The sequence below is a fragment of the Pollachius pollachius genome (genome assembly GCF_949987615.1).
Source record: "Pollachius pollachius genome assembly, chromosome: 20".
Taxonomy (NCBI): domain Eukaryota; kingdom Metazoa; phylum Chordata; class Actinopteri; order Gadiformes; family Gadidae; genus Pollachius; species Pollachius pollachius.
This window is the reverse complement of record NC_136953.1, coordinates 4,412,657-4,424,794: the sequence shown is the minus strand read 5'-3', so window position 1 is coordinate 4,424,794 and position 12,138 is coordinate 4,412,657. Positions and strand designations below refer to the sequence as shown.

The 12,138-nt window shown below is 44.9% G+C and overlaps 1 protein-coding gene across 1 annotated transcript in view; it reads right to left on the bottom strand.

Moving 5' to 3' along the window:
• Positions 1-4,065: 4,065 nt before the first annotated feature.
• dnah2 (dynein, axonemal, heavy chain 2) overlaps positions 4,066-12,138 on the bottom strand; it is a gene marked incomplete at both ends in the record, with an annotated part of 182,899 nt that continues 174,826 nt past the window's right edge. Inside the window, 4 exon segments of the mRNA XM_079758404.1 lie at positions 4,066-4,220; positions 5,121-5,271; positions 5,819-5,893; positions 7,393-7,569. Coding sequence (XP_079614530.1) covers positions 4,066-4,220; positions 5,121-5,271; positions 5,819-5,893; positions 7,393-7,569 — 558 coding nt within the window.

Below are 12,138 nucleotides of genomic sequence, written 5' to 3'. Positions count from 1 at the left end.
TTAAAATTCATTTGTTTGAATACGTTTACCCCCCCCCCCCCCACACACACACACACACTCTCACTCTCACGCTCTCCTTTTTCGGTACAAAGGGAAAAGTATTTGCATAAAAATGTCCTTTTGTGCCACCTTGATTAATACTGTTTTTCTTGTGTGTTTTTTGTATGCAAGTTGTTGCTTTTGCAATTTCCCGTGTCTCAAAGTCTCACATTCTTAATCTTCCATAGTTTCAACCAAATGTGAACAATATTAAGCTATACATATGAAGGCATTTAAATGTCATCTTTTTACAATTACTTTAAAGTTCTACTTATTTTGAAAAATAAAAAAAATATACAACATACTCACACTACACAACATAACACTATACTACACTACATATTAACACTGCACAACATAACACCATACTACACAACATACTAACACTACACAACAAATCACTATACTACACAACATACTAACACTACACAACATAAAACCATACTGCACAACATAACACCATACTACACAACATACTAACACTACACAACATAACACCATACTGCACAACATACTAACACTACACAACATAACACTATACTACACAACATAACACCATACTACACAACATAACACCATACTGCACAATATAACACTATACTACACAACATAACACCATACTGCACAACAAAACACCATACTACACAACACAACACCATACTGCACAACATACTAACACTGCACAACATAACACTATACTACACAACATACTAACACTACACAACATAACACCATACTACACAACATACTAACACTACACAACATAACACTATACATCCCAACATACTAACACTACACAACATAACACCATACTGCACAACATAACACCATACTACACAACATAACACCATACTACACAACATAATAACACTACACAACATAACACTATACTACACAACATACTTACACTACACAACATAACACTATACTACACAACATACTAACACTACACAACATAACACCATACTACACAACATAACACCATACTGCACAACATAACACCATACTACACAACATACTAACACTACACAACATAACACTATACCTCCCAACATACTAACACTACACAACATAACACCATACTACACAACATACTAACACTACACAACATAACACTATACCTCCCAACATACTAACACTGTACTACTCAACATACAAACACAATAATACAATATTACTACTAAACTTCACAAAATATCACTTTACTACGTTGTACATAACATACTACATATACTTTTCTAACACATACTACACAACATGACAGCACTGTACTTTACAACATGATACAGTATACTACACAACATACTAATACTATACCACATAACATACTACACAACATATCACTATAATACATAGCATACTACACTATAACAATATACTACACAACATACTAACCCTATACTACACTACATGTTATCACTATACTTAATAAGATACTCCAGATACATACTTACACTATACTAACACTATTCTACATGTGATAACACAGGACAACACTACTACACAACATACTAACACTATACTACACAACATACTAATACTTCACAACATGATAAAACTATAATACTCAACATTCTAACACTCTACTACACAACATACTAACACTCTACTACACAACATGCTAACAATATACTACACAACATACTAACAGTACACAACACGATAAAACTATACTACACAACATTCTAACACTCTACTACTCAACATACTAACACTATACTACACAACATACTGACATTATACTACACAACATACTAACACTACAAAACTTCCTAACACTACACCTCTCACCATTCTACTACGTGCCACACTATACTAAATACTGTCAATATGAAACACGCACCCATGGAAACAAAACAACACGCACACGGCCACACAACTAAACCCTTGCAAAGCATTTAAGACACACAGATACTGGCGGTGACCCGATGTAAAGCACAAACAAAACAAAGTTTCCAGTAAAATGACGTAGTACATAACAGTGACTGTGTGTGTGTGTGTGTGAGAGAAGAACAGAAACTAAAAAGGGGTCAGAATGGAAAGAGTTGCAAAGAGGAAGTGAATAAAGCTTCTTAAATGTCGCCTGACAAGAGAACAGAGAGAGGGAGGGACATGCTGGTGTAGAGGGTGAGAGATAGAGAGATATAGGGATGTGGAGGGAGAGGGTGAGAGATAGAGAGACATAGTGATGTGGAGGGAGGGAGAGGGTGAGAGATAGAGAGACATAGGGATGTGGAGGGAGGGAGAGGGGGAGAGATAAAGAGACATAGGGATGTGGAGGGAGGGAGAGGGGGAGAGATAGAGAGACATAGGGATGTGGAGGGAGGGAGAGGGTGAGAGATAGAGAGACATAGGGATGTGGAGGGAGAGGGTGAGAGAGACATAGGGATGTGGAGGGAGGGAGAGGGTGAGAGATAGAGAGACATAGGGATGTGGAGGGAGGGAGAGGGGGAGAGAGAGACATAGGGATGTGGAGGGAGGGAGAGGGTGAGAGATAGAGAGACATAGGGATGTGGAGGGAGGGAGAGGGGGAGAGAGAGACATAGGGATGTGGAGGGAGGGAGAGGGGGAGAGATAGAGAGACATAGGGATGTGGAGGGAGGGAGAGGGGGAGAGAGAGACATAGGGATGTGGAGGGAGGGAGAGGGCGAGAGATAGAGAGACATAGGGATGTGGAGGGAGGGAGAGGGGGAGAGACATAGGGATGTGGAGGGAGGGAGAGGGTGAGAGAGAGACATAGGGATGTGGAGGGAGGGAGAGGGTGAGAGATAGAGACAAAGGGATGTGGAGGGAGGGAGAGGGGGAGAGAGAGACATAGGGATGTGGAGGGAGGGAGAGGGTGAGAGATAGAGAGACATAGGGATGTGGAGGGAGGGAGAGAGAGACATAGGGATGTGGAGGGAGGGAGAGGGTGAGAGATAGAGAGACAGAGAGGAGGTACTAGAGAGCGGAGAGAGTGCAGGAGCGGTAGAGGGGGATTGATCAAACGAAAGAGGCCGAGGGGGAGTTTGAGAGAGAGAGAGAAGGAAAGAGGGAGGAAAAGAGAGGGAGACAGACAGACAGAGAGCGTGAGAGTGAAGTACAGATGGAGAGGTAGAGTGAGCGATGGTGAGTCAAAGAGAAGTACAGCTGGAGAGATAGAGAAGAGGAGAAAAAAGAGGGGAGGAGCGAGCTTGAGGGCGAGCCAGTAGAGAGAGGAATAGAATGTGAGTGTGAGAGTGAGGTAGAGAGCAGGGGTAGAGGGAGGAATAGAGCGAGGGAGAGGGTGTGAGAGAGTGAGGTTGAGCCACAGCTAGAGGTGGAGAGAGAGAGACAACCTCAATGTGTCAGAGAATGAGTCACTCTTGTCCCAGAGGGAGCCCAGGTGTGGAACACAGTGTTTTTATTCAGCACTCATTTAGATTCTTACAACTCATGCAGCTGTTGCCCATGACCACCATTAATAAGGTAACTTAGAAATACACGTTGTAATCAATACAGAACCATAAAAATAGAAGGCACTTGGTACACGTCTCCAAACAAGCCAACATACATGTGGCCCTGTGTGTATGTGAATGTCTTCATACAAATATATATGTGTGTCTGTGTAATGTCGTTTATGTAACTGTGTGTATGTTTATGGATGACAAACGTAATAAATAGTTGATCGATAAAGATGAATATATAATAACCGATTATGCAATTGTGTGTGTGTCTCTATGTATTCAGCTCATGCTGTGTGTGTGTTTGTGTGTATATGTCTGCTAGGTGTGTGTGTGTGTGAGTCTATATGTTTCCAGGTCATGCTGTGTGTATTTGTCTGTGTGTATATGTCTGCTCGGTGTGTGTGTCTCTATGTGTCCAGCTGTGTGTGTGTGTATGTGTGTGTCTGCTAGGTGTGTGTGTCTCTATGTGTCCAGGCTCATGCAGTGTGTATGTGGGTGTATGTGTTTGTGTGTGTGTCTGCTAGGTGTGTGTGTCTCTATGTGTCCAGCTGTGTCTGAATGTGTGTGTGTGTATGTGTGTGACTGCTAGGTGTGTGTGTCTCTATGTGTCCAGGCTCATCAGCAGGGCCGTGCCTCTCTTCACCCAGTGGTCGGGGGGGACGGCCCCCGACTTCAGCTCCACACCCACCACGAAGGAGGGCATCCCCCCCCCACCCGCACGCACCGGGAAGTAGTAGCAGGGACACACGTACACACCTACATGGAGACAGACAGACAGGGACATCAGAGACAGATATTAGACACACACACACACACACACACACACACACACACACAGCGAGATAATAGACAGCTGTTAAGCAGAGACACTGTAGGGAATGATATCATCAAGCAGGTGAAGACACACACACACACACACACACACACACACACACACACACACACGCAGGGAAAATAGTCCAGGACTGTGGCAGTGGAGGCAGGCATAGACGACATTCGAGGAAGATAACCGTCAGGCCGACAGACAGGTTAGACAGACAGAAAGACGGATAGGCTGACAGGCACCTAGCCAGACTAACAGTACAGTCAGAGTAACTGTAAAGGTCGATCAGCGAAGTCACAACTTTTCTCTGTTTTGGGACCTCAGTGGTGGAACGAGCTCCCTACCGATGTCAGGACCGCAGAGTCGCTCACCAGCTTCCGCAAAAGACTCAAAACTCACCTGTTCAGAGTTCACCTCGACTCTGCATAGAAACCAATGCACAGCCACCATTGAATGTTGTACGTCCTGGCACTTGTACATTGCACTTATTCAAGGTACTTAATTGTGTAGCATCTACAGTAGCTGCTATCTTTGCTTTACACGGGGAATGGGTTAGCCTAGCGATTGTGATACTTGCACTTGGTTCTATGAACATCTTTACTGTACCGACAGCGATATATTGTTTCACTTCTTATGACAAATGTACTTATTGTAACAAATGCACTTATTGTAAGTCGCTTTGGATAAAAGCGTCTGCTAAATGCCCTAAATGTAAATGTAAATGTAACACTCAGTCAGAGTGGCAGACAAGCATTCAGACAGGCCGACAGACATGCAGACAGACATCCAGCCATGCAGCCAGTCATCCATCCATGCATGTGGGTGTGGCTCACTCTTGGCGGTCTTCTTGCGGTTCTCGGTGGGTCTGAAGTGGATGGTGGGGATGGGGCAGACCAGCCTCATGGCCTCGGCCTCCACCAGACAGGCACCCTTCTTGTCCCAGGCAGCCCCCTGCAGGTACAAGCCCCGGATGTACACCCCGTCCTGGGCACAGCGGAGAAGAGCAGGAGGCCCCCTTACCGTCAGTGGAGCTCTTTGTTACTCTAAAATGTTCTTGTTTGTGTTTTTATTCTTATTTTGTGTGTGTGTGTGTGTGATTGTGTGTGTGTGTGTGTGTGAGTGTGTGTGTTTGAGAGTGAATGACTCAGTGTTTGTGCTTGTGCGTGTGTCTGTGTGTGTGTGTGTCTGTTTGTGTGTGTGTGTTTGAGAGAGTGAGTGACTCATTGTGTTTGTGTTTGTGCGTGCATGCATATGTACGCACGCACAAGACCATGATGATCAACTTTACGAAAGAAAAACCCTATGGGAAGTGAGCAGCTATTATTAGGCAAAGGGAAAAGTCAGGGTAACTTTCAGGAGCGATGAGGATGACAGGGGTTTCAGGGGGGAATAGTGTGAATCTGAATCTCTACGTCGGCGTGAAATGATGAATGTGATGGAGGTGAGGGGACGAAGGGTCAGTGTTAATGGTTAGGGCGTAGTGTTTGGTGGAGGAGGTGAGGATATGGTGATGTGAAGGTCGCTGGCTCACCTTGGGGGGCGAAAGGAGGTGGCTGTCATCCATCGTGGCCACCACAAACTCCCAGGAGAGGGTGTCCACCGACACCTGACAACACAACATCAAATAACATTATGCACAACACAACTTCATGTACTGCAGCCAGCAAGGTGTCCAACGACAAACATAATACATTCAATACATAACTACTAAATACAAACACATCATATATAATAATTCAAAAACATGCAAAGAAATGATGATACAGTACAAATCTGTATCAGCAGTCTACACAATCCAACACATGAATAAAACTAACACATAGCAGAACACAAAACACCACACAGTATAAAACAACAAAGAACACAACTTATCACATACTACAAAACAACACAAATCCAAACAGAATAACAGAATAAAACACAAAATTCAAATGAACCAAAAGCATGACGCAACCCATGATACACAACTCATATGACACAACACAATGTTGTCAGGCGGCTGCTGCCACACAGAGGCTGTCCCTGTCACTGGTCAGCTCCCAGACCATGTCACTCATACACAGTTCATGTGACACATATGAGTATGGTGGGATCTCACAGGGAGAACATCAGGCCGCTGTGCTAGTGTCTTTGTGACGTGTTGAGAGGCTAACGCTGCCTACAATGAGCGGCAACAGCTAGCGACAGTTGGCAGCTGGCAAGGCAGCCCAGGGATATCTAGCATGTGTGTGTGTATGGATGCCGTTGATTCTTGTGCTAATATAATTGGGGTGATGACTGTATATGTATCACTGAAGCATGCTGTTGTTGGTGTTCATTACGGAGAGCTGAAATGCTACAAATACTTTCTGTTCCTATGTAATGGTGACAAACCTTGCGTGGGTATGTGCAGGTATAGGTGTGTGTGTGTGTCTGTGTATTGTTTCTTTACATGCAACTGTTTTGTGTGTGAGCGTCTGCATGTCTGTTTATGAGTGTCCATCAGTGTGACTTAGGGGTGTAGAATATATAACGGTATTTATCGGGGGACGAGAGAAAAAGACTATCAATAGATATTTCTCTCTATCCTTCCTATCGCTGTTTTACTTTACAGGCATTATTGTACATTTTCTGACACTGTTTTAAGTTCCCTACACGTTCTCGCAGAATACAAAACATGGAGGAGAGTCGGAAAGTCTTTAGTGTACAGATTTGTGATTTTGTTTGATCTGGACAGCTGTTGATTTTGATGATTCTGAGAAGCCCAACCCAAGAGACGGTTGGGCTTCTCAGAATAACGCTACGGTGTGTGGGGCATTTCATATACAACATCATTCCATTGTATACTCATTACACAACGACGGTACTACAAAAGTATCGCAAAGTAGCTGTTGGTCGTCACATGCCCCCCTTCTTCCTAGAATGCTCAACCAAAAGCACATTTCTTTCAATCTCATACAGTGTTCGAGTTCCATCTGAAACAGTGGGTTCAATTACTTACTTAATTTAACAACAGACCTGTGGATATGCCCATGACATATATCGTTATCAAGACGGGGGGGATACTGTCCATATGGCACAGCCCTAGCACGTGTGTTTTTGTATTTCTTTGTGTGTGCGTGTCACCTTGTTGTTTCGTGCAGAGGCCTGCAGCACGGCGGTCAGGAAGCCCGTGGGGAAGGTGAAGCCGGACAGCCAGAACAGGACGGGGGGGTGCGCCGTCGTGGCCCAGCGGGCAAACTGATCCATGCGCTGGCACAGGTCCCGGGTCCAGGAGGCCAGGGGCTTCAGAGACGGGTAGGCCTGGAGACCCCGCAGGGAGACAGGGATGGATGGGAGAGAGAGAGGGAGAGAGCACTGTTATGAGTAGTCAAGGTAGAGGACAAACTAGCTATAGAAGAAGACACACTAGCTTCAGCACGGGGTCATCCCTATGTTCCCCAGGTCCTATGTTCCCCGGGTGCAAAGGGTTAGGGTCAGGTTTAGGGTTATGGTTAGGGTGAGGGTTAACCCTAAACCTAACCCTAACCATAACCAATCGGTGGAGAGACATTCTAACCAATCACAGGCGAATCAGAGGCGAAAAAGGCGGTACTTGCCCCTACCATCCTACGAAAAAAAGATTTGCTCACAGGGTCCTATGGTCCCCAGTCACATACAAAGGGGGGAACATAGGACCCGGGGAACATAGGACCCAGGGAACATAGGTACGCTCCCCTTCAGCACAGGACAAGCTAGCTATAGCAGAAGACAAACCAGCTATAGAAGCAGACACATTAGCTTCAGCACAGGACAAGCTAGCTATAGCAGAAGACAAACTAGCTATCGCAAAGCCAAACATGCTTGATATAGAATAGGACGAGATAGCTATAGAATATAACAAACAAGCTAGTTATAGATAGAGCAGGGGAAAAGCTAGCTCTAGAAGAGCCCAAGTTAGTTAAAGGAGGGGAAAAGTAAGTTTGAGAATAGGACAAGCTAGTAATAGCATAGGCCAAGTTAGCTACATTAGAAAACACACTAGCAAGCTACAACACAAAGCTAGCTAAAGTGTCGGACACAGTAGTTAGGCAAAGGACAAGCTAGCTCCTTTAGATCACAGCAGCTATGCCCTTGGCTTTCTCCAGCATTTTATTCCATCACTATTGTTGCGTGTCTCGTAGAAGCCCAGAGAACAGACAGTTGCAGCAGCTGACACTGGGGCTAATTCCACAAGGTTTCCAGCCCATAACATCACTACATTCCAGACTACATAGCTCATTACCGCTGTCTAGAGGGACGCTTCACTGACACACACTTTATATATATAGAGAAAGTATTAATCTTTACATTTGAAGTAGTAGTTGTCAATGTCTTTGTATTTTTTGTACAGGTCTAAAGACCTAACAAACTTAGATGGGTGATGATTTGGATTGGTTGACCTGGTTAAAGAATTTATACCTATAGAATGTGATTTTGATTGGGAGTTCCATATTAAGACCTTGTGAATATGATCTGAAAAAGGTGATCCTGCTTTAGACTTAGTGAATATGATTTGGTTTGGTTGACCCTGTTTTAGACCTAGGTAATCATATTTTGGATTGGGTGATCTGGTTTTAGTCCAAGTGATCAAGATTTGAATAGGATTACCCGGATTTAGACTTAGTGATCATGATTTGGTTTGATGATCTGATTTAAGGCAGCTTGAAAACGATTTGGGTTCGATGATGAGGTTTGAGATTGCGTTACCACGATTTGGATAAGGTGATCCGTTTCTAGTTAGCATGATTTTGGGGGGTTTGCCATCGGTTATCAGTGAGTGGCAAAGTGTCACTTTACATCTGCGTGTCAGGAGGTTACAGCCAGCAGCAGGCCTTAGAATATGCGAGGTACGGCTGTGTGTGATGTGTCTGGCTGTGTAGAAGGGAGGAGGGCGGTGGGAGGGGGCCCAGCTGGGACCAGAGGGGATCTGATATGGGATCAGAGGAGCAGACACATGTTCCCACCACCCACCCTGCTGCTGGAGCCTTAAACACACAGCACTCTAGGACGAGATAGACCAGATAGATGAACAGCCCGAGGGGTCTGCTGAGATCAGGCATGCACACACACCCACACACGAGTGCCTGCACACGTACACACAAATGTATGTAGACACACACACACCCGCCTTTGCAAACTTCACGTGTTTAATCCAATCTTTCTAAATATATTTCAAGTGTGTACCCACGCAAAGCCTGCATTAAAGACACATGCTTGTGCAAGCTGCACACATATGAGTGCAATACAATCATTCTAACTCTCAAATATCCCTTTCACTGACACGCACACACACATGGGCCCACACACACACAGGCCTACATTCACACACACATTCACAAACAGGGGCTTGTGATTAAACGAGACACAAGATGGCCACAGAGAGAGCAAGGCAGGCAGGCTAAAAGAAAAGCCGTCTCTGGGCTCAACTAATGATATGCTGCCATGCCAGAGCAATGAGAGAGAGAGAGAGAGAGAGAGAGAGAGAGAGAGAGAGAGAGAAAGAGAGAGAGAGAGAGAGAGAGAGAGAGAGAGATTCAGAGAGTGAGGGACACACAACCATATACACACACAGATACAGAGACAGAGAAAGAGATGGAGAGAGAGAGAGAGAATCATACATACAGGGAAGGCGGGAGAGAGAGGGTGACCTAAACCAAGAGAACCAAGAGTTTCCCAGAGAGAAAGCGTGAGAGGGAGAGGACGAGGGAGAGGGAGAGAGATAGAAACAAAGTGAGAGACCCCAATAGAAAGAGAGACGTGATGGCGGGATGGAACAATGGCGAGACCGGGTGGGGACCACACAGTGCTCTGAGTGTGTGTATGCGTGTATGTGTGTGCGTTTGTGTGTATGTGTGTGCGTTTGTGTAAGCGAGGTAACATGGGGGTTGGTAATGAAGAACGCACTGAAGACAAATATAGAGTGAGAGATCAGAGGTGGAGAAACAGAGACAGAGAAGAGAGAGTGAGAGAGATGGATTGAATGACACAGAGAGCAGAGAGGAGAAAAAGAGGCTGGAGAGGAACAGATGAGGAAGGGAAAATAAGGATAGGATGAGGGGGGGAGGGGGGGTCTAGTTAACAAGAGGTCAGCAGAATAAGATCACAAACACACTACACACAGACACACACTACCCACAGACACAGTGGTATTGGGTTTGTGGCTGTCTCTGGGATATAGCAGCGCTGGTCTAGTGGTCTTATTACACTACAATTACTCTGCAGACACTGCTTTTGTCCCGTACGGACCCCTGCTCCCTCCAGCAGACACGCACGCACACGCGCACGCACGCACACACACACACACACACACACACACACACACACACACATTCATTCAAACAGACACATCCACTCATAGTGTATATTTGATATCTAAACAGATTTTAGATCCGACTCTGACACCTCACACTGCTGTCAACATGTACTTGGTTATTGAGTTGTGCTTGTATACTAGCTGCCTCACATGTCCTAATGCACTGTAACTCGTACCATCTGAACAAAGTTCCTCATGAAAAAATACATATATTTGAAATAAATAAAATGTCTTGTTATATATATAGAGAATAATGAGGCCCTGGTAGCTTTCCTGTGCCCTGCTCTGGCTTCATTAGAACAGGACTTTCCTTTGCCCAGCGAGGACCAAATACAGCCCAGGTGTATGTGTGCGTGTGTGCTTGTGTGTGTGGACAATAGGTGTGTGTGTGCGTGTGTGGGTTACCCACAGCCCAGTGAGTCACTACAGAGTCCAGCCTGCGGGGGTCTGACCGGCTGACGTCAGCCAATCACGTCGCAGTGTCACCGGTCAGAATGGAACGGAGGGCTTATAGCATCTGACAGACAGAACAGCAGCACTGGACCAGAACCAGAGAGCCACTGAATAAGAGCACATGAGAACTGCTAACTTACTCAGTGCTTTTATTTTGAACCCTGTTTACATCAAGGCAAATGGATGCCAATAAATGTGCATGGGTCTAAAGCAAAAATAAAAATAGGATAGTGTATCTGGACATAAGTGTATCTTCACCTGTGTGCTGTAACCCTAAATAGGATAGTGTAGATAGATATATAGCTGTGTGCTTACATCATGTAAGCACACAACTTACATCATGGTTAATGGATGTCACGCTAAGCAAATTGGTTTAAGTAAGTTAACAACAAACCAATGGCAGGGAACAGCAGTATGCCTGAACATGCATACACTGAAGTGGATTACTTGGCCAGGAGGCTTTATCTATTAACAGAGGAAAAGAAAGAGAAAGAGAAAAGAGAGAAAGAATGAGATAGAGAGAGAGAGAGAGAGAGAGAGAGAGAGAGAGAGAGAGAGAGAGAGAGAGAGAGAGACTTCCAGAGAGTTTATTATCACACTCCATATATATTCTCCCTGAGCCGGGCTCATTTGCTCCTCCATCCCCGTGGCTGCGGGACACCTGTTTCTAAAGTATTGATCCGAGCGGTTCTGCTCCACACCGCGCCGCCGAAGAGCCCTTGTTTGGTGATTGCTGGAGGATTCAGGTGTGGTGGGCGACAAACACACACATACTGTATGTGTACGCAGACACACGTACACACACGCAGACTCTCTTATACACACTCATGTGCACGTACGCACACACATATATATACAAATACACACACGCGTGCATACAGGTATACGTAAACACACACACGCACCTGTAGTCAAATAAACACAAACACACACAAACAAAATAGAGAAGGTGTGAAATACATCTTGTGATGTTGGAGAGAGGGAGATGAAAGCGAGGGTGAATATAAAAGGTAGTCAGCCTTTTTTTTTTCAGCTACTTCTAAATGTGTTTCTATTTGTAGATGTGTGGGCTTGTTTGTTTGTGT